The following is a 24,671-nucleotide window of genomic DNA, read 5'->3' as shown; positions in this document are numbered from 1 at the left end:
TCATGTCTGTAATTTTATCTCTGGCTATTCTTCCTTCCACTCATTCTGTTTCAGACACGATGGCCTCCTTGCTGTTTGTAGACTCTACCAGGTACATTTTAACTTCAGGTTCAATTCAGGCTGATTTATTTTCTTTCTCGAATATTATTCCTTCCTTTCTTCCCTTTGTCTCTTTTAACAAATGCCACCTTCTCAAAGAAACCTTTTATGGATACTAATTATAGTTATACCAACGACATCCCACATCCTCCCTTTTCCTTTTCTGCTTTTTGATCTCTGTAATAATTATCTAACATAGAACACAATTTTTATTCTTTAAGTTTTTAAAATATTTTTTGATGTGGACCATTTTTAAAGTCTATTGAATTTGTTACAATATTATTTCTGTTTTACGCTTTGTTTTTTGGCTGCAGGGCATGTGAGATCTTAACTCCCTGAAGAGGAATTGAACCCACAGCCCCTGCACTGGCAGCAATGTCTTAACCACTGGACCACCAGGAAAGTCCCTAAAACAACTTTTTAAGTTACCTGTTTGTTTTCCCACACTGAAATATAATCCCTAACAGACAGGAGAGTTTCATTTATTTTGTTCTCCTTAGAACAGTGCCTAGAACATAGTAGTGCTCAAGTATTTGTTAAATGAATCAATGAATAAACAGTATGGTCTAAAGAAACATTAATTTTCTAAATTATATTTGATAAATTTCTAATGTTAAAGCTCCACTTATTTGAATTAAAAATCTATAAGGTGTTGAATATGAAGACTAATAGTAATGAGAAGAGTATATTTTTCACACTTTCTTATTAGAAGTTATTGGAGCTTTAGTACCATCCTTTAGATTCATTTTGATAACAGAAGTGACCATGCACTGAACTCAATGGAGGATGGGTATGGATTTGAATGAAGAGTTGCAATTTAAAAAGAAGATACTGTAGGCAAACTGTAATGATACTTCAGTATTTGTTTTTATTGATTTCAGAATCTTTTCTCCTTCTCACTTGTTTTCTTCAGCTCTTTCATAAACTTTCCTAATGGTAAAGATTATGCAATTTTACCAAGCAATGAAGAGGAATGAGGGCCATTTCTTTTGGGGCAGGTATTCTATGTATTCCTCATATAAGTGCAGATATTTCTAGGAAGTTGCTGGCAGATGTGTCTAGACTCTTCTAAGTGTAATAAGACATGCATTTAATTTGTTGGTAACATGAAATTTGGAAAACTCAGCAGTGGCCACAGGACTGGAAAAGGTCAGGTTTCATTCCAATCACAAAGAAAGGCAATGCCAAAGAATGCTCAAATTACCACACAATTGCACTCAACTCACACGCTAGTAAAGTAATGCTCAAAATTCTCCAAGCCACACTTCAGCAATACGTGAACTGTGAACTTCCAGATGTTCAAGCTAGTTTTAGAAAAGGCATAGGAACCAGAGATCAAATTACCAATATCTGCTGGATCATCGAAAAAGCAAGAGAGTTCCAGAAAAACATCTATTTCTGCTTTATTAACGGTGCCAAAGCCTTTGACTGTGTGGATCACAATAAACTGTGAAAAATTCGTCAAGAGATGGGAATACAAGACCACCTGACCTGACTCTTGAGAAACCTGTATGTAGGTCAAGAAGCAACAGTTAGAACTGGACATGGAACAATAGACTGGTTACAAACAGGGAAAGGAGTACATCAAGGCTGTATATTGTCACCCTGCTTATTTAACTTATATCCAGAGTACATCATGAGAAATACTGGGCTGGAAGAAGCACAAGCTGGAATGAAGATTGCTGGGAGAAATATCAATAACCTCAGATATGCAGATGACACCACCCTTATGGCAGAAAGTGAAGAACTAAAGAGTCTTTTGATGAAAGTGAAAGAGGAGAGTGGAAAAATTGGCTTAAAACTCAACATTCAAAAAACTAAGATCATGGCATCCGGTCCCATCACTTCATGGCAAATATATGGGGAAACAGTGGAAACAGTGGCTGACTTTATTTTTCTGGGCTCCAAAATCACTGCAGATGGTGACTGCAGCCATGAAATTAAAAGACACTTACTCCTTGAAAGGAAAGTTATGACCAACCTAGATAGCATATTCAAAAGCAGAAACATTGTCAACAAAGCTCTGTCTAGTCAAGGCTATGGTTTTCCTAGGAGTCATGTATGGATATGGGAGTTGGACTGTGAAGAAAGCTGACCGCCAAAGAATTGATGTTTTTGAACTGTGGTGTTGGAAAAGACTCTTGAGAGTCCTTTGGACTGCAAGGAGATCCAACCAGTCCATCCTAAGGGAAATCAGTCCTGGGTGTTCATTGGAAGGACTGATGTTGAAGCTGAAACTCCAATATTTGGCCACATGATAAGAGCTGACTCATTTGAAAAGACCCTGATGTTGGGAAAGATTGATGGCAGGAGGAGAAGGGGATGACAGAGGATGAGATGGTTAGATGGCATCACCGACTCAATGGACATGAGTTTGGGTAAACTCCAGGAGTTGGTAATGGACAGGGAGGCCTGGAGTGCTGCGGTTCATGGGGTCCCAAAGAGTCAGATACGACTGAGCAACTGAACTAAACACGAAATATATGTGCTTTTGTTTTGTTTTGTTTTTTCCCCCAACAAATCCCAATGATGTAACAAAAAGCCGAGAATTTATAAAATAAAATAAGCACATAAGGGTACTCTTCTCATATACCCTTCTGTAAAAACCTCTGCTTTTAATTGTTCTTGAAGTTTTGACCAGAATTACTGGCAGAAATTGTCACCTCTTAGTGGACCAGTTACAACCCATCAATCAATTTCAGAAGTTTTGATAACTTGAGACGATGCTTTTGAAAGACTATTCCCTACTGGCAAAATACCTTACTGAACTAAGCTAGTCAGTCACAACCAACATTTAACAGATTGCAACAAATAGAATGCTATTTTATTAAATAAAGTTACACTATTTCTAAAGTACCTGGAGAGCAATTTACACATACATTTAGCATCAGATCAGATCAGATCAGTCGCTCAGTCATGTCCGACTCTTTGCAACCCCATGAATCGTAGCACGTCAGGCCTCCCTGTCCATCACCAACTCCCAGAGTTCACTCAGACTCATGTCCATTGAGTCAGTGATGCCATCCAGCCATCTCATCCTCTGTCGTCCCCTTCTCCTCCTGCCCCCAATTCCTCCCAGCATAAGAGTCTTTTCCAATGAGTCAACTCTTCCCGTGAGGTGGCCAAAGTACTGGAGTTTCAGCTTTAGCATCATTCCTTCCAAAGAAATCCCAGGACTGATCTCCGTTAGAATGGACTGGTTGGATCTCCTTGCAGTCCAAGGGACGCTCAAGAGTCTTCTCCAACACCACAGTTCAAAAGCATCAATTCTTCGGTGCTCAGCTTTCTTCACAGTCCAACATTCACATCCATACATGACCACAGGAAAAACCATAGCCTTGACTAGACGAACCTTTGTTGGCAAAGTAATGTCTCTGCTTTTGAATATGCTATCTAGGTTGGTCATAACTTTCCTTTCAAGGAGTAAGCGTCTTTAATTTAATGGCTGCAGTCACCATCTGTAGTGATTTCAGAGCCCAGAAAAATAAAGTCTGACACCCTTTCCACTGTTTCCCCATCTATTTCCCATGAAGTGGTGGGACCAGATGCCATGATCTTCGTTTTCTGAATGTTGAGCTTTAAGCCAACTTTTTCACTCTCCACTTTCACTTTCATCAAGAGGCTTTTGAGTTTCTCTTCACTGTCTGTCATAAGGGTGGTGTCATCTGCATATCTGAGGTTATTGATATTTCTCCCGGCAGTCTTGACTCCAGTTTGTGCTTCTTCCAGTCCAGCATTTGTCATGATGTACTCTGCATATAAGTTAAATAAACAGGGTGACAATATACAGCCTTGAAGTACTCCTTTTCTTATATGGAACCAGTCTGTTGTTCCATGTCCAGTTCTAACTGTTGCTTCCTGATCTGCATACAAATTTCTCAAGAGGCAGGTCAGGTGGTCTTGTATTCCCATCTCTTGAAGAATTTTCCACAGTTTATTGTGATCCACACAGTCAAAGGCTTTGGCATAGTCAATAAAGCATAAATAGATGTTTTTCTGGAACTCTCTTGCTTTTTCCATGATTCAGCAGATGTTGGCAATTTGATCTCTGGTTCCTCTGGCTTTTCTAAAACCAGCTTGAACATCAGGAAGTTCACAGTTCACATATTGCTGAAGCCTGGCTTGGAGAATTTTGAGCATTACTTTACTAGCGTGTGAGATGAGTGCAATTGTGCAGTAGTTTGAGCATTCTTTGGCATTGCCTTTCTTTGGGATTGGAATGAAAACTGAGCTTTACATTTAGCATAGCATGTACTAAACCATGTCTTTGGAGAAGTAATTAAGATAAATTACCTATTAGAAGTTTAATTTCAAATTTCAAATGCTTCTCTAGATGAATTTAGTTTGTATGCTGTAGACTTAAAATTGTAATATGTACAGTTTACATTGAAATGCTTATGTGAAATCCATTCATGAATAATTAAAAATCTTATTACCGTTTGCCATAAGCAGCCACGTTCTTCGCAGCGTTCTTTAGTTGCAGTGTTTGAATCTGGATAACAAGTAAACTTTTCAACTTCCAAGAAAGTTTGATCCCATTGAACAGTAAAGTTTCCTCCAAGGTTAAATGTCAGATTGTGAATTAGTAGAATCTTTGGGGACAAAGAAAACAGTGAAAAGTATTTCTGACCATTGGATAATTCAAAAATATTTAGCATTTATAAAATGCAGCAACCCATTAGCAATTTTTAAAATCGAATCTTAATAATTTTAATGCAACACTAAAAAAAAAAAGAATAGATAGGAGAAAACATGTCATCCCACTGGAAAAGCTAGAACCTCAAGACAGGAAAACTATGAGAAATTACAGAATACTGATGAAAAACATCTTTAAATCCAGACATGAGTTTACTTCTCAGTTCTGCCAATAAATGCTCATGAGTCTAAGGAAACACCTATCTTGTTTTAGCTTCAATTTCCTGCCTCTGTAAAATTAGATTAACAGATAAATAATATGTGAAATTTAAAACACACACAATGCTTGGGGCACAAGGCTTAGAATATCAGGTATGAAATAAATATTAATTTCTTCAATGAAGACAATGTTGACACTGGTTGATGTGGAGGCTTCCTGAGTCAAATCCACTGCTAACAATATTTGAGGTACAAATTAGGAAATGATATGGCAATACACAAAAATAAAAAAATGAGAGGATAGTGTTTTATGTGTGTATATATATATATATATAGTGTATTGAAGTGCATACACACACATATATATGTGTGTGTGTGTGTGTGTGTATGTATAGACAGATAGATAGATAGACATATGAGCTTTCTAGGTGTGCTTCTGATTAAGAACCTGCCTGCCAATTCAGGAGACATAAGAGATGTGGGTTTGACCCCTGGGTAGGGAAGATCCCCTGAAGCAGGAAAAAGAAACACACTCCAGTATTCTTGCCTGGAGAATCCCATGGAGAGAGGAGCCTGGAGGGTTACAGTCTATAGGGTCTCAAAGAGTTGGACATGACTGAAGCGACATAGTAGGCATACACACACATATATGCATATCCACAATATATGTATGGGCTTCTCTGCTGGCTAAGAATCCACCTGCAATGCAGGAGACTTGGGAGTTGATCTTTCAGTTGGGAATATCCCCTGGAGGAGGGCATGGCAACCCATTCCAGTATTCTTACCTGGAGAATCCCCATAGACAGAGGAACCTGATGGGCTATGGTCCATTTTGTAGCAAAGAGTTGGACATAACTGATCAACTAAGCACACGCAACATATACATATGTATACAGAATATATCAGTTCAGTTCAGTTCAGTCGCTCAGTCGTGTCCGACTCTTTGCGACCCCATGAATCACAGCACATCAGGCCTCCCTGTCCATCACCAACTTCTGGAGTTCACTCAAACTCATATCCATCGAGTCAGTGATGCGATCCAGCCATCTCATCCTCTGTGGTCCCCTTCACCTCCTTCCCCTAATCCCTTCCAGTATCAGGGTCTATTCCAATGAGTCAACTCTTTGCATCAGGTGGCCAAAGTACTGGAGTTTCAGCTTCAGCATCAGTCCTTCCAAAGAACACCCAGGACAGATCTTCTTGAGGATGGACTGGTTGGATCTCCTTGCAGTCCAAGGGACTCTCAAGAGTCTTCTCCAATACCACAGTTCAAAAGCATTAATTCTTCAGCACTCAGCTTTCTTCACAGCCCAACTATCTCACATCCATACATGACTACTGGAAAAACCATAGCCTTGACTAGACGGACCTTTGTTAGCAAAGTAATATCTCTGCTTTTCAATATGCTATCTAGGTTGGTCATAACTTTCCTTCCAAGGAGTAAGCGTCTTTTAATTTCATGGCTGCAATCACCATCTGCAGTGATTTTGGAGCCCAAAAAGATAAAGTCTGACACTGTTTCCACGTCTATCTGCCATGAAGTGATGGGATGCCATGATCTTAGTTTTTTGAATGTTGAGTTTTAAGCCAACTTTTTCACTCTCCTCTTTCACTTTTATCAAGAGGCTTTTTAGTTCCTCTTCGATTCCTGCCATAAGTAAGGGTGGCGTCATCTGCATATCTGAGGTTACTGATATTTCTCCCGGCAATCTTGATTCCAGCTTGTGCTTCTTCCAGCCCAGCGTTTCTCATGATGTACTCTGGATATAAGTTAAATAAGCAGGGTGACAATATACAGCCTTGACATACTCCTTTTCCTATTTGGAACAAGTCTGTTGTATACTGTTGCTTCCTGACCTGCATATAAGTTTCTCAAGAGGCAGGTCAGGTGGTCTGCTATTCCCATTTCTTGAAGAATTTTCCACAGTTTATTGTGGTCCACACAGTCAAAGACTTTGGCATAGTCAATAAAGCAGATATAAATGTTTTTCTGGAACTTGTTTGCTTTTTTGATGATCCAGAAGATGTTGGCAATTTGATTTCTGCTTCCTCTGCCTTATGTAATATCAGCTTGAACATCTGGAAGTTCACAGTTCACGTACTGCTGAAGCCTGGCTTGGAGAATTTTGAGCATTATTTTACTAGTGTGTGAGATGAGTGCAATCATGCAGTAGCTTGAGCATTCCTTGACATTGCCTTTCTTTGGGATTGGAAAGAAAACTGACCTTTCCCAGTCCTGTGGCCACTGCTGAGTTTTCCAAATTTGCTGGCATGTTGAGTGCAACACTTTCACAGCATCATCTTTCAGGTTTTGAAAGAGCTCAATTGGAATTCCATCACCTCCACTAGCTTTGTTCATAGTGAAGCTTTCTAAGGCCCACTTGACTTCACATTCCAGGATGTCTGGCTCTAGGTCAGTGTTCACACCATCGTGATTATCTTGGTCTTGTACACTTTTTTGTACACTTCTTTTGTGTATTCTTGCCACATCTTCTTAATATCATCTGCTTCTGTTAGGTCCATACCATTTATGTCCTTTATCGAGCTCATCTTTGCATGAAATGTTCCCTTGGTATCTCTAATTTTCTTGAAGAGGTCTCTAGTCTTTCCCATTCTGTTGTTTTCCTCTATTTCTTTGCACTGATTGCTGAGGAAGACTTTCCTATCTCTCCTTGCTATTCTTTGGAACTCTGCATTCAGATGCTTATATCTTTCCTTTTCTCCTTTGCTTTTTGCTTCTCTTCTCTTCACAGTTATTTGTAAGGCCTCCTCAGACAGGCATTTTGCTTTTTTGCACTTCTTTTCCATGGGGATGGTCTTGATCCCTGTCTCCTGCACAATGTCACAAACCTCATTCCATAGCTCATCAGGCACTCTATCTATCAGATCTAGGCCCTTAAATCTATTTCTCACTTCCACTGTATAATCATAAGGGATTTGATTTAGGTCTTACCTGAATGGTCTAGTGGTTTTCCCTACTTTCTTCAATATAAGTCTGAATTTGGCAAAAGGATTTCATGATATGAGCCATAGTCAGCTCCTGGTCTCGTTTTTGCTGACTGTATAGAGCTTCTCCATCTTTGGCTGCAAAGAACATAATCAATTTTATTTCGATGTTGACCATCTGGTGATGTCCATGTGTAGAGTCTTCTCTTGTGTTGTTGGAAGAGAGTGTTTGCTATGACCAGTTCGTTTTCTTGGCAAAACTCTATTAGCCTTTGCCCTGCTTCATTCCATATTCCAGGGCCAAATTTGCCTGTTACCCCAGGTGTTTCTTGACTTCCAACTTTTGCATTCCAGTCCCCTATAATGAAAAGGACATCTTTTTTGCATGTTAGCTCTAAAAGGTCTTGTAGGTCTTCATAGAACCATTCAACTTCAGCTTCTTCAGTGTTACTGGTTGGGGCATAGACTTGGATTACCGTGGTATTGACTGGTTTGCCTTGGAAACGAACAGAGATCCTTCTGTCATTTTTGAGATTGCATCCAAGTACTGCATTTTGGACTCTTTTGTTGACCATAATGACTACTCCATTTCGTCTAAGGGATTCCTGCCCACAGTAGTAGATATAATCATCATCTGAGTTAAATTCATCCATTTCAGTCCATTTTAGTTCGCTGATTCCTAGAATGTCAACGTTCACTCTTGCCGTCTCTTGTTTGACCACTACCAATTTGCCTTGATTCATGGACCTGACATTCCTGGTTCCTATGCAATATTGCTCTTTACAGCATTGGACCTTGCTTCTATCACCAGTCACATCCACAGCTGGGTATTGTTTTTGCTTTGACTCCATCCCTTCATTCTTTCTGGAGTTATTTCTCCATTGATCTCCAGTAGTATATTGGGCACCTACCTACCCAGGGAGTTCCCCTTTCAGTATCCTATCATTTTGCCTTTTCATACTGTTCATGGGGTTCTCAAGGCAAGAGTACTGAAGTGGTTTGCCATTCCCTTCTCCAGTGGACCACATTCTCTCAGACCTCTCCACCATGACCTGCCCATCTTGGGTTGCCCCACACGGCATGGCTTAGTTTACAAATATAATAGTATATTGTAGTGTGTGTATATATATATATATGTGTGTGTATATATATATATATATATATCAGAGAAGGCAATTGCAACCCACTCCAGTACCCTTGCCTGGAAAATCTGATGGGCGGAGGAGCCTGGTAGGCTGCAGTCATGGGGTTGCTAAGAGTCGGACACAACTGAGTGACTTCACTTTCACTTTTCACTTTCACGCATTGGAGAAGGAAATGGCAATCTACTCCAGTGTTCTTGCATGGAGAATCCCAGGGGCAGGAGCCTGGTGGGCTGCCATCTATGGGGTCTCACAGAGTCGGACATGACTGAAGTGACTTAGCAGCACACATATATATATAATAGTATATTGGAGTGTATACTATTTATTCCATACACTATAATTTTCATTGTTGTTGTTGCTGTTTAGGCGTTTACTCATGTCGCAGTCTTAGGGACCCAAGGACTACAGCACACCAGACTTCCCTGTCCTTCACCATCTCCTGGAGCTTGTTCACACTCATGTCCTTTGAATCTGTAATGCCATCCAACTATCTCATTCTTTGTCATCCCCTTCTCCTCCTGCCTTTTATCTTTCCCAGCATAAGGTCTTTCCAATGAGTCAGCTCTTTGCATCAGGTAGCCAGGAAATTCAGCTTCTGTACCAGTCCTTCCAGTGAATATTCATGGTTGATTTCCTTTAGGATTGACTGCTTGGATCTCCTTGCAATCCAAGAGACTCTCAAGAGTCTTCTTCAATACCACAATTCAAAAACATCAATTCTTCAACACTCAGTTTTCTTTATGACCCAACTCTCACATCCGTACATGACTACTGGAAAAATAATAACTTTGACTACATAGACTTTTGTTGGCAAAGTAATGTCTCTGCTTCTTAATATGCTGTCTAGGTTTGTCATAGCTTTTCTTCCAAGGAGCAAGCATCCTTTGATGTCATAGCTGTAGTCACTGTCAGCATGATTTTAGAACCAAGAAAATAAAGTCTGTCACTGTTTCCATTGTTTCTCCATTTATATGCCTTAAAGTGACAGGACCAGATGTCATGATCTTAGTTTTTTGAATGTTGAGTTTTAAGCCAACTTTTTCACGCTCCTCCTTCATCTTCATTAAGAAGCTCTTTAGTTCTTCTGCACTTTTTGCCATAAGGGGGGTGTCATCTGCATATCTGGATTTATTGATATTTCTTTTTTCAATCTTGATTCCAGCTTGTTATTCATCCAACTTGGCATTTCACGTGATGTACTCTTCATGTAAGGTAAATAAGCAGGGTGACAATATACAACCTTGATGCACTCCTTTCCACATTTTGAATCAGTCTGTTGTTCCAGTTTGATTCTAACAGCTGCTTCTTGACCTGCATACAGATTTCTCAGGAGGCAGGTAAGATGGTCTGATATTCCCATCTCTTTAAGAATTTCCCACAGCTTGTGATCCACACAAAGGCTTTACTGTAGTGAATGAAGCAAATTAGATGTTTTTCTAAAACTCTCTTGCTTTTTCCTTGATCCAATGGATGTTGGCAATTTGATCTCTGATTACTCTGCCTTTTCTAAATCCAGTCTATACATATGGTAATTCTCTGGTCATGTGCTGTTGAAGTGCAGCATGGAGAATTGTAGTTTGAACGTTCTTTGTCATTACCCTTCTTCCGGATTGGAATGAAAACTGACCTGTTCCAATCCTGTGGCCACTGCTGAGTTTTCCAAATTTTCTGGCATATTGAGTGCAGCACTTTCACAGCATTATCTTTTAAGATTTGAAATAGCTCAGCTGGAATTTCATCACCTCCACTAGCTTTGTTCCTAGTGGTGCTTTCTAAGACCCATTTGACTTATCACTCCACAATGTTTGGCTCCAGATGGATGAACACACCATTGATCTTATCTAGATCATTAAGAACTTTTTTGTATTGTTCTTCTGTGTATTCTTGCCACCTCTTCTTAATCTCTTCTGCTCTGTTAGCTCCATATCATTTCTGTCCTTTATTGTGCCCATCTTTGCATGAAATGCTTTTCTCCTTTGCCTTTCACTTCTTTCAGCGTTTTGTAAGACCTCCTCAGACAACCATTTTACCTTTTTGAATTTCTTTTTATTGGGGATGGTTTTGATCACTGCCTCCTGTACAATGTTCTGACAAAATATGGTGCACTGGAGAAGGGAATGGCAAACCAAATCTTGCCTTGAGAATCCCATGAATGTTTTTTCATTGTTACAATATTACAAATTTTTGTTTGGTTACTGTTTATGACAGTGACAAAATTTACCACAATTTCATCTGTACAGTTTTTTTTTTTTTTTTATCCTTCATAGCTCTAATTTAGAAATAAAAATTATAATTTAGAAAAAAAAATATAAAGATTAGAAGCTTAGAGGAATTAGAAAGATGTGCTTCCAAGTGTCTTTGTAAATCTTTATTGTTGTTTAATTGCTAAATAATATCCAACTCTTTTGTGACTTCATGGGCTATAGTCTGCCAGGCTCCTCTGTCTGTGGGATTTCCAGGCAAGAATACTACAGTGGGTTACCATTTCCTTCCAAAGGGAAACGTCCCAACCCAAGAATCAAACCCTTGTTCCCTGCACTGGCAGGAGTATTCTTTACTGCTGAGTCACCAAGTCCTCATAAATCTCTACATTAGCATAAAGCTAGAAATAAATATGAACTGGAATTGTAGAAAACATATAATAAAATGATTTTGTATTGTGCCCCCATATAATCTTTACTAGACTCATAAAATTCTCAATAAGCCTAAGTTGTTTTATTTATATTGGTGAGTTCTTATAGTCACAGGAATATATATTTTATAGTATATTTACTAAATAAAAAAACAATTAACCAATACATATTTTATGGAAATTCCTACATGGAAAACTCTGGGCTAGAGGGCTTAGGAGCTAGACAAAAACACTGCAAAATCATGTTATATATGTTAATTTAGAATTTATGCTAACATTACTAATAATTAGGATTATAGAAATGGTAGGAAAGTAAATGCCAATAAAAATCACTTCTATGTTTTAAATTATTTTATCTAACATATTTAAGCAACATTATGACTAAATATTTCATTTTACTTATGAGGAAGCTGAGATATTAATCTATTATTTAAATGCACAAACTGCAGGTCTAGAATTGAACCCAGTTCTGGTACTTCTTTACCCTCTCTAGTACATTTGTCAAAGGAGGAAAGAATGAGGATAAGAAAGGGCCCACTATAAGGGAAGAGTGTTAACAAAAATTTGAAAAAGAATATTGATACAAGATATGTTGAGGACAAAAAGAACTTATGAAAGGAGAAGTGGGAAAAACTGAAGAAATGAATTCAATCAATAACTTAATGAGTCTTAAATGAGAAGTTAAAACATTTACATTTTTTATTGTATGCAGTAGGTAAATTAGAGAAATGGAATAAAAAAATATTAGGAAGGCAGAGATAAGTGATGTCGAAGAAAAAATTGAATAGAGAGGGAGTAGTATGAATTAACCTTATGGTTGATATCTCAATATAAATTGAAATGACCTAAAATGGGATATAGCCAGCAAAAGGAAAATAAAACTAGAAATGTAATGAATAAAAAAATCACAAAACCATGAGCCTGAATGATTATATGTTAAAAATGACAGAATATGACACTAAAATATTTTAAGAGATTGTATTTACCTGGTTGGAAGCATCATAACTGAAATTGTAATGAGCTCTCAATGGTTGATTATCTTCTATCACTGAAACTTCTGTAACAGTGTTTATCAACCCAAGGACTTTTATAGTCTCAAATGCTAAAGCAGTTCCTTCTGGGTACGATGAATGCATACATGTGATATCTAGCTTGTTCTGGAAAATATATATATCAAATAGATGGTCACTGGATACAAATCAGAAATAAAAATACAATTGTATTTATAACAATGGATTAAATCTTATAGTTATAAATATATATAAATTATATTCTGTTTACCAAATAAAGACAATTAACCAACACACATTTTTATGAAAATTGCTAAGTGAAAAACTCTGAACCCAAAGGGTGTAAGAATTAGATAAAATTCTAAGAAAATATTTTGAATCTCACATAATTTAGAATTCATTTACACTGATATCATTAATAATTTAGTATTTAGTATTTATATATATATATATATATAATAAGTAAATAACCAATCATCTATCCCTACATTCTCAATGGCCCTTCATGTTCAAGTACCCTATATAAATATACTTATTATAAAAAAATTACATATATATACTATTTATATATAATTTTTATATATATACTATTTATATATAATTTATATATATATACTATTTATATATAATTTATATGTACATACTATTTATATATAATATATATTATTTATTTATATATATTATTTACATAATAATTTATATTATATAAATTATTTATATATACATATTATTTATATATAATATAAATTATATTATATAAATTATATATACTAATTATATATAAGTATTTATATTTATATAAATATTTATATAAATATAAAAGTATATATAATAATTATAAATATATAAGTATATGTTTATACTTATTGTAAAAAATTAAAATTTTTTGTATATATGCCATAAAATTATTTTCAGAGATAAATTATGCATGATGCAAATCATGCATATCCCTTCTCATTCTAGGCTTAATGTTGGTGAAGAATAACTTAGCTTTAACAAAAAAAAAATATATGAAGAAATCTAACTTCTACAAGAAGCATTGCTACTAATTATTCAAAATTTAACCTTGTGCAAAGCGTTTTCATTTTCACCCCAAATGCATGACAGTCACTGCTATGATTGGTATATTAAAACATTGTCAAATATACTGAGATTATTTTCCTAAGATCTGCTTAAACAAGACATAGTGCATCAAGAAGTCTAATGATTTTGTGTACAAACTTCATCATCAGAAACTCATCTATTATATTGAAGTATACTATTATATTGAAACATAAAAATCTAAGGTAATTCATATACAATTTAATAATTTAAATTAAATGATTTTTTCCATTTCTTTCCATTGATCTTTGGAGAGAAATGCACTTTTCCAAGAAAAGGCACAATCTAGACATTAACAAGCTATTATATTTAACTATGTGTTCAAGGAGAATGCTTACATTAGAAACTGAAAATGTATATAAAATGTAGTTGCCCTTTTGGATGGTATCTGTAATGGGGGAAAAATAAGTTATCAGATCAAAATAATGTCAAATTTTTATTTTATTATTACAGTTAGACAACACAGGAACATTTTTTAAAATAAGTATTATTTATTAAGCAAATTAAATAAATTCTTTTCATTAAACTTCTTAATTATCTTTAAATAAAATAACTTTGGTAGTTTATTTTCCCAGGAAGTAAAGGTAATAAATGCATCTTTGCCCAGTTTGATTTTTCAGACCAGTAAAATCGTTCTAGAAATTCAGAGAATGCAAACTTGTAGCAAAATATATACAATTATAACTATTGTTTTGAATAATATTTTATCTCTCTCTAATAAACTGTGTAACAAGAAGTTTATCTTGGGAAGACATGGGACACCGCAATATTGTTTTGCATCTTTCAATTTTTTTTTCATTATCTAAAGGACTGAATGTGGAGACATATTAAAGATTCATGTACACTTTAATGAGAAAAAATGGAAGAAAATAATTATTTTCTGCATCATATATGAAACATAGCATTTTTATCAACATGTTTCTTTAACAGGAAACTATAGATTATAACTAAAATATTTGGGAGAAAATAGAGTGGAAAATATAAAGAGAATCCTAGGATTTATATAGACTACTTTGAGTAACATTAATTAACTTAAAATTTTAATCCTAGGGAATAAAATTAAAATCAGAATCTGAATTGAAGGTTATTTTGCTGTTTATGTATTTGATTATTCAGAAAATTCTGATTTTAACTTTTTAACACACTTAAGTATATAGTCATCATATTAGATGACTGATTAAATCATAACTCCATATTTTAACCATCTTATATGAAGTAAGAGAAGGAAATGGTAGCCCACTCCAGTGTTCTTGCCTGGAGAATCCCAGGGATGGGGGAGCCTGGTGGGCTGCCGTCTATGGGGTCTCACAGAGTCGGACACGACTGAAGTGACTTAGCATAGCATAGCATATGAAGTAAATTATCAATATAGTTTTTAATAATTTATTTATTTTTTATTGAGGGATAATTGCTTTACAGAATTTTGCTGTTTTCTGTCAAACCTCAACATGAATCAGCCATAGGTAAATTTTTGCAAGTAGGAAAAATTAATGAACTTGGAAACAAATAATTTGAGAAATAAGAATAACCTTAAAGTCAAGTCTCACATGCTACCAATAGAGGTATTGTCTCAACAAAATTCTTTACCTGATGATTATGAACAGTTTATTAATGTTTCTGCTGAAATCCGCTCTTACTGAATTTCTATGTAATAAGTGTTTGGAATCTATACTCAGGTCAGAGCTAACCTTAGTATGCTTAGACTCTAACATATTGAGTGAGAAAGAGAAGTCTGGTGTGCTGAAGTAGAATGAAAAATGGAGAGCAGTAAGGAAAGATTTGTGTGAGAGTGCATGTGTGTGTATGTAAAATCTACAGGACATGGTGAGTACTCTGGATGTTGGTAAAGACTGTGGCTGCTGAATATAATGGTGAATTGTTAGAGGGTTTTGAGCAAAGAGGTGAGCAGAAAGAGATAATTTGAATCATCTTCTAAAGGGCTTACTCTATCTGCCAGTTGGTAAAGAGAATGTAAAAAGAGGCGGCTGACAAGAGCCATCAACCTATAGACTGATTAGGGAGCTATTGCAGTAATTAGAATGAAAAGTAGTGATGATAACAATGGTCGAGTTGATAAGATTCCTAGATCAAGATGGAACCAAAAGAGATTCCTAGATAAGAGTGAACCGTAAAGTTGTTGGCATCTTGTAGAGATGAAGTTACCATCAACTGACAAGTGGAAGACAATGCATTTAATGGAGCAGATATACTGTGGTAATTTACATATTCACAGGCAGGTAAGACTTCAAAAAGAACAGAATTTTTTCAAAGATTCCATATTTTTCAAATTGTAAGAGAACACACCAATACATAGACTATTTCTTGGAGCTTAGTTAGAGATATTGGATGCTTCATATACTATAATAGGCTACCCAGGTGGCTCAGTGGTAAAGAAGCTGCCTGCTAATGCAGGAGACACAAGAGATGAAGGTTCCATCCCTGGGTTGGGAAAATCCCTTGGAGGAAGAAATGGCACCTCAGTATTCTTGCCTCAAAAATCCAGTGGGCAGAGGAGCCTCACGGGCTACAGTCCATGGGGTTGCAAAAGAGTCAGACATGACTGAGCACCCAGGCAGGCCATATACTATAAAACATCTGAGAAGTAGTGAGCTATAATAGAAGGTAAACTATAATTTTTATACACACATATATAAAACATATATCTAAGAGTCCTCTATTAAAAAATGAGATTAAAAAACCTTAAATTTATGAGTGTTTATAATTGACTAAGTAAATCCAAACAGATTAATTTTCTATAGCATAATTTAATATTAGAAAGAATGATTCTAATTTTATTCCCTTGATGTACTGAATTCTCAACTTTTGGGCTAATTAATTAGAAGACATTTAATAATTCAAATAAATAATGACATTTATATGGTAAAATCCTTATCTCAAATAATTTGACATTAAATATTTTTATTGAAGTATAGTTGATTTACAACACTTCAGGTAAAGCTATTCAGTTAAACATGTTTATATATATACACATATGTATATTTCTTTTTTGGATTCTTTTCCATTACAGTTCATTAAAAGATACTGAATATAGTTTGCTGTGCTATATACTAGGTCCTGGTTGTTTATATATTTTATATATGGTATTGTGTATTTGTTAATCTCAAATTACCAATTTATTCCTCCTTTCTACATTGAGTAAACTTTAATGTTGGTTTTCTTTTACAGTAATAAAATTTTAGTTTTAACCACTATAATCATCTAAGATAGTTGAAAATAGGATGCAATTTACACATCTGTGAACTTATTAACTACTTTAATTTTTATTCAATAATCTAATAAATAAAAGTATCTACACTTGTCAAAGATTTTTACAATAAACCAAGAGAGAAAACTAAATGTTGTAATTAAATATACATAATTTAAATAGCAATGCTAAATTATATAAAGTTACCTAAACTCTTAAGATAGATAATAAAACAGAAATTAGAAATTTAAAAAAAAATTAAAACTTGTGACATTTTTAAATGAATGTAATTTCATAATAAAAGCAAAACTTCCCATCATCAAAATAAACATTTTAAAGCATATCACTTTGAAACTTACCTTTAGTTTCTCCATCATCCCAGAAAAAGTCTCCTTTTGCTGTGTTATTATCATTTAATGCAATTATAAGTCCTAGAGGGTTCTTTCGGCTGTTAAGTAAGTTTGGGTGTATTTATGAGTAAATATAAATTTATAATAGTAAAATATCCTATAAATAAATCCATTTCAACATGAGGATTTGTAGGATTTCTGCACAAAAAACATTGATATTAATAAAATTCATGTCTATTTTTATTAATAATTTATCAATGAGAAAAGTAATTTATATATTTGGAAAATAAATGAAAGAAATAAATACAATAAATATAGTATGGAACTTCTTGGAGGCTAAGACACCACCATCAAAATTGAAACAGTAAAATAATATTTCAATTCAAACAACAAAATTAAATATATCTTATGAAGTACCATATGTATTTGTCACAAATATATTAACCCTGAATTGCAATGCATCAAGGTTACAAAACAATGAAAAAAACTATAAAATAAACTTTTAAATGCCAAGTAGAATCTCTAATAATCATAAAAATGAAGCTAATTATACCATGTGAAATGAAATGTGGTTAATATTTTTTTAGTTGTATATTACTATTGGTTTCTAAACTTAAAATGAGGCTGTATAGTCCAGGTAACTGCTCTATACAGAATATATTCTTTCTAGCATACACTTATCAGAGCGTATGTTTCTCTCATTTGATACATCTCTAGAGTATAACTAATGATTTTGAGAACATAATCATGAAAAATTGAGAATATGAAAATAATTCTAGGAAACAAACCTAATTACATGACTAACTAGTTTAATTCATTCACTCATAAATTTGTTCCTTCAACAAATATCTAGGGAAAACCAGGAGCTTATCCCATAGTAGGGCTTCCCTGATAGCTCAGTTGGTAAAGAATCTGCTTGCATTGCAGGAGACCCCGGTTCAATTCCTGGGTCAGGAAGATCCCCCAAGGCTACCCACTCCAGTATTCTGGCCTAGAAAATTCCATGGACTGTATAGTCCATGGGGTCACAAAGAGTCGGACACGACTGAGGGCCTTTCACTTTCACTTTCTTTCACTTTCATTCCATAATAGGGTGACACTATTGGTATGTGAACTAAAGTGTGAAAAGTTGCATCCCTGCCTTCATGGAGTATATAGTTGAGGAGAACAGACATACTACATATAAGAACAAGTAAAAATATAATTACATATATTCTTAATGCTATGAAGAAAATACAGCAGGGTAAGGAACATAGAGTGACTATCTGTTGAGGTGTTGTAGAACATGGGGAAATGTGTAGATGCAATATGACACATTCTGTCCATATACCCAGAATGAATTTTGCAAGATGAAGTACCAGAATTTTCAAGTTTCTCCTTTTTTCTAAGTAGTTCTAAAATGTATTCTTACTGAACAACTTAATTTCTATATCATTCTTTACCTATACAGAAATATCTACCTCGTTTATTGACTTTAAACATTTTACCTGGAAAACAATCATTTTGACATTTATATATTGATGATACAAACAGGTAACAACTGACACTTTAATCAATTATATAACATTTAATATTTCACTATTTAGTAATAATCAGCAACTAATTTTAATTATATATATTCTTTACAGAAATAAGTCAGTACAGTTTTGACACAGGAGATAAAGTTCTAATCTAATTATGCTCATTTTTTTAATTAAAATGTTGTTGTAATATATTAATACATAATTTGATTCTTTATTCTTTTTATAACTATGAAAGTTATATGTAAGAATCCCTTGCATTAAATATCTTCTGGTTAAAAAGCTAAATATCAATCATTGATTTTTTAATAAATATGTGAAACATTAAATATTAAATTACAGTTCAGATTTCAATTAATGCCTTTTGCAGAGTTGGACACGACTGAGCGACTGAACTGAACTGAACTGAACTGAATTTTACCTTGCTGTTGTAGTTACAGCAGGTTGTTGAAAGGGGATAATGTAACCGCCTCTAAGATGTAATCCTATTTTGTCTGCTGGAAGCTGCATATCAACACGTTGTTTTCTCCATGGCTTTTTTACACCCTAATATTTGGAAAATAAAAAGTAATTTCACAAGAATTACACATAAAATTTACACAGAGAAATAATTCTTATTATGAGCCATTCATGTCATTTTAGTGAATAGTAACATGTTGTTTCCTAACTTTTAAAGAAACTTTTTCAGTTTACTGAATAAATTTGGCTAAAAATAAATTCAGTTTAACAAAAAAAATCACCATAGAGAAATCCATTTCCTTTCCACAATAATTAATAATATTCTTAATTAGTCCTATTTTTATTCTTTGTTTTCGGTTAAAGTTAACCAGGTCTCTTGAAAGGATTAAAAAAAATCTTTCTTATAAAAAATAAAGGTTCTGCTTAGCAAATATAAGTGCACTGCAAAATACTTCCCTTTAAAATACACAATTTTTCTGGAAGAATATGTAAAATAGGAAAAGTATTAAAATAAGTTACCAATTCTTCTTAAAGTTACTCTTGACCTTTTACTTCCACAGTTTAAGATGGATAACTACACTGAAGAATATACTTCATATTAATCATGTGCAATGGAACATATACCTGCTCACATGTAAAAAAATATATACCTGTGCAGACTTTTATGCATTATTAAAATCTGAAGTTGTTATTTTTTAGAATAATAACAGAAATATTGTTAATTTCCCATGTATAAATGTTGGACAATATATACTTTTGAACTATTATTACATTAGGTTTACTTACAGTTTCAAAGTCATACCAAGTGGCATCAGGGATGTATGCACTCACTGTTTCTGCACCCTAAAATAAAGCAAAATAATGTATATGTGGAGAAGGAGATGGCAACCCATTCCAATATTCTTGCCTGGAAAATCCCATGGACAGAGAAACCTGGTGGGCTATAGATTCCATGGGGTTGCAAAGAGTCAGGCACAACTTAGCAATTAAACAACAACAATTTATATGTAGATATATATATTTTACTTCTATATGTAACAGAAAAGAGTCACATCAAATGTCAGATTTTCATAGTGAAGTGAAAAGCTTCCTTTGTATGTTACACTACAATATTTTCTATATATAACAAAAGGCTATTTTAATAGTTTTAGATACTTTCATAATATACAATATTCCAAAAGCAAAGATGAAATAAATTTTAGTGGCAACTAAAAAAATGGATGCATATATTTGTATCATTATCATCTGCATGGTAAGCGTGAGTGTGAACACATTCATTTCTATATATTTCCATGACATACCAACTTTTAAGTAACAGGCAAAATCCAAATATTTCATTCCACTATTTTTTCAACATTTTCATATGATCTATTGGCTTTCAAGTTCTCCTTTATTTACAGTATAGCACAATTTCAATGTCTATGACTACATGAATGACAGTTATTTGTTACTATTATAAGATTTGATATGTTTCATAAATAAAGCTTTCTTTTGTGGAAGAATACTAATTTTATACAATTTCTTCTCCCCAGTACATATTATATACTTGAAAAGCATAAATCTACTTAATATACTTATAACTTTTCAAAATTTCTTCTATGTTTTAGAATTTAATTAAACACTTATCAGTTTGAAGCATTCTACTGAGTAACATTTATTACCCAGATGTTTTGTAATTTAGTGTGGATTTGATTACACAAAATTCCCTTTAAAATTTATTAAAATTGTATCCTACCTGTCTCAATACAGGGGTTATAAGTAATGAGGGGCCCCATAAGAACTGAGTATCTTCAATCCAGCTATTAGTATCCTCATAAAACCTAAGAACAATGACAGTGTTTACAACATAAAGATAAAAAATGTTAATCCAAACATGTCACTTTATTATCTTTTAAGTTATTCCCTGGTAATAATCATTGTCTTTAATTTTGCTTGATATGTAAAATTGACTTTATAACATCAAAACTGACTTAATATGTAATTTTGAATCTATAATTATTAATGCATCCTTATGGTACACCTGACACTCAAGAAAAAGGAACATAGAAAGGAAAGTAGAAAGTGAAAAAAGGTGGGAAAGAGGAAATTACTTCATTTGGGACTCAAAAAAATAGTCTATCATATATGATAAATAAACAACTATAAAAATAAAAAGTATAATAAACTACTCTTCTGTTTACTTCATTTTTTCCCATAAAATAGGTTCATGAACTATCAGAAATCCTTCATATTCTACTTTCCTCCTTTTTATACTTTTTCCTTATAAACTTCAATTTGACTTGGACTTGAAGGGATCTTTAGTCATTTCTTGAGGAACGACCTTGTTTTCATCAAGAGATACAAAGACAGGCACAATTCATTGCTTTATAACTATACTATATGTGATTTCTATTTAGATAATTTTCACAATATGCGTGATTATATTTTTAATATTTTCTTGTTTATTTACTGATATTTAATGTTTTATTTGGTAAATAATATTAAATGATATTTAATATATGTTTAATATTATATATTTAATATTACTTACTGATATACTTTAATATATTCTACATATTTCTTTCCTTTTAAGTTCTATACAATATCACATTTATAGATTGAACTTGTCCATTTCACCAAATTAATTATATTTACTATCATTTCACATTTCACCAAATAATTTACATAAATGTCAAGAAAAGCATCAGAAAGCCACATGACATCTTGATCTACTCTTAATTTTTTATTATTTGTCTGAATATAATTTGAAAGACTGAAATTCTTGAACATAGTACTCACTCATGAAGAAAAGGCCTTGCTACTGTTTCTCCAAACATATGGGCTTTATAAAATAGAGTATAAAGGAAAGGTAACAAGGCATAGCGAATATTCAAATAGTGTTTTGATGATTTAACCAAAAGAGAATCCTTTCCAAAAAATGCTGGATCCTGATGCTGTGGGATAAACAGAGAAATTGAAATAAGAAAGTTAGAATATGAATACAAATTGAAACATAAGCATTTAATCTATTTTTGAAAACCAAAATGTGTACTTTGTGGCATGCTTATAAAAAGTTGAGATGACCCCTATTTCATCACTGAAGTATATGAATTTCTAGTTTTTATGTTTTCATTTTGATATATATACTAATTAAACTTTATTTTAAAGTGGACATTTCCCTTTTGAATACACATTCTTGGAGAAGATAAAACATATTTTAACAAAGTATTCTTCATTTCTATTATTTGTGGTAGATTGGACTATTGGTCCCAATTTTCATGCCTCCTTGTACCCACAATTTCTGTTATATAACTCTTATTAGTATCTACCTCTAACAGTGGAATGCATTTCCCCACTATTTGACTTTGTGCTCAGCTACATGATATACTCTGACCAATGTAGTGTTAGGACACGGGACACCATCAAGTAAGGGCTTGAAACGTGCTTGGATTGCCAAAGAATTTGCTGCCTTGCACCTTGTCACTGCTATTAGAACAATAAGCTCAAACAGTCTGCAAACCAAGGGACACAACGAACAGAGCCATCTGGTCAGCCTTGTAGGCTTGCAACCAGCAAGAAGGACAGCCTTCTTGCTGAGCCTAAGCTAGCTCAGTTGACTCTTTCAGCCAAGCTGTAATGATGTAAGCAAACCTGCTTAGGTTTCCTCAAACCAGCTACTGCCTGCCTGGATACACCATAATGTTTACGCCAAAGCCACAGTTTCCTTTGGCTGCTTCCTGGAAATCAATGAGCTTGGTGGGATATATAAGACCCATGCCAAGGAGATACAGGTCTTTCCCAGTGGTCAACTTTGCCTTGCGGACTCCCTATCGGATGAGTCAAAATTTCCGTTGAACTGGGCTGTAGGATATAACTCTTTATCAAACCTCCTTCTTTGCCTTCATCTGCTTTCAGATTTAGGCCTGAATTGTGATCTGAAGCTCTCTCCACTTTCTCCTTCTTCCTCTTCTTTATCCACCACAAGTATTTCAGCAATAAATTGCTAACGTTTCTAACTCTGTCTTGGTGTCTGTTTTTTGGAGGACATAAATGAACACAAGTATAATTTAATTCACATGAGGATCTCCCAAGAACACAAATTTCTTGAAGCATCACTTAGGTGGATTAGGAAATAACGACTATCCAGTTTATACCTTTTACTTCTGTATTGTCATGCTTCCTTCCAGGCGGAGCTCTGAGTGGCTGTCCTTCTTCTCAAAGAGAATTAAGCCCCATTGTGTGTACGGTGAATAATTTCTTAACCAGTATGCACTTAATTGACTTAATGCTTTCACCTAATTTTCTCATTCCCTCTAAGAAATATGCCTATGAGAGCCCATAGCTCAGGGTTGGTAAATTAACCTCCCACCAGTTCAGATGCATGTTTACAAAGTGTTAGTTTTATTTTTTCCCCACCTGTCATTACAGTTTTACTTATTAAAGAAAAATTATGGACCCAAACTACTTTGCAAGTGTCTTTAATTTCTTGGGTATCTTTAATAAAAGAAAAATGATAAATCCTTAAGAATATATTCTATTTATGAAAGAAAAGTTACCTGGAACTTATTATTAGAATGTAAGAATTCAGACTCAAAAAGCTTTGTCATTAACTTAAAATATTATAATTTCACACATGTGTACATGTGTTAGGCTTAAAATATTTCTGCGATACTGTCATGATTTCCTTATTTGATCATAGTTTTATATATAAAATACAGACCTTGAGATGAGGAGTTCCAACTCGTCTTTGTGAATTATACCACAAACTTTCAGACCAGATCTCTATACATATACATTTAAGTACATTGCTAAAAATAGGATTATGTTTTATTTCGAAACATGGAGAACAAGAGGCATTTACCTCATATCCATCAGCGTTATGGTTTCTGGCATACGGATAAAAAGCTCCAAGTTGCATCCACCTTCTGCAAAGCTCTTCTGTGGTCTCAGCCACAAACCCACAGATATCTGCTCCAACCTAAATAACATATATATCTATTATTTATATTGTAAAAATTCTCAAATTTTCCCAGGGCATCACATTTATACAACTGATTAATCTGTACCAATTTATAGTCTTTGTTTTACTGTCTTACTACTCCTCCTTGGTCTAATTGATTTTGGATTTTTGCCACATACTTGCTTCTAATTCAATGTATAAAGCTGAAACTTAGTTATTAAAATGTGTGGCTTCTTAATCCAAAACTCACCACCTGTGATTTGACTTTCCCTATTTATATTGCTGTAGGAGTAAAAGAGTAAAAATATTGCCAGATGTATGATCACATATAATTGCACTTTTTGTCCCTCAAGAACTCTTCAGAAAAAATGACTACTTAACTATTCAGTATTTAATGTTTACAGGCATTTC

At 34.1% G+C, this 24,671-nt stretch overlaps 1 protein-coding gene across 1 annotated transcript in view; it reads right to left on the bottom strand.

The window, feature by feature from the left end:
• SI (sucrase-isomaltase) overlaps positions 1-24,671 on the bottom strand; it is a 114,358-nt gene that overhangs the window by 57,578 nt on the left and 32,109 nt on the right. Inside the window, exons 16-24 of the mRNA XM_027552332.1 lie at positions 24,162-24,278; positions 22,100-22,254; positions 21,057-21,141; positions 20,108-20,164; positions 19,284-19,408; positions 17,352-17,440; positions 14,126-14,175; positions 12,663-12,833; positions 4,536-4,691 (exon numbers count right to left, since the gene is read on the bottom strand). Coding sequence (XP_027408133.1) covers positions 4,536-4,691; positions 12,663-12,833; positions 14,126-14,175; positions 17,352-17,440; positions 19,284-19,408; positions 20,108-20,164; positions 21,057-21,141; positions 22,100-22,254; positions 24,162-24,278 — 1,005 coding nt within the window. The remainder of the gene's footprint in view (positions 1-4,535; positions 4,692-12,662; positions 12,834-14,125; positions 14,176-17,351; positions 17,441-19,283; positions 19,409-20,107; positions 20,165-21,056; positions 21,142-22,099; positions 22,255-24,161; positions 24,279-24,671) is intronic.

Source organism: Bos indicus x Bos taurus, chromosome 1 (assembly GCF_003369695.1).
Source record: "Bos indicus x Bos taurus breed Angus x Brahman F1 hybrid chromosome 1, Bos_hybrid_MaternalHap_v2.0, whole genome shotgun sequence".
Classification (NCBI taxonomy): Eukaryota; Metazoa; Chordata; class Mammalia; order Artiodactyla; family Bovidae; genus Bos; species Bos indicus x Bos taurus.
Note: the sequence above shows the minus strand (reverse complement) of the source record. Positions and strands in the feature narration are given on the sequence as shown.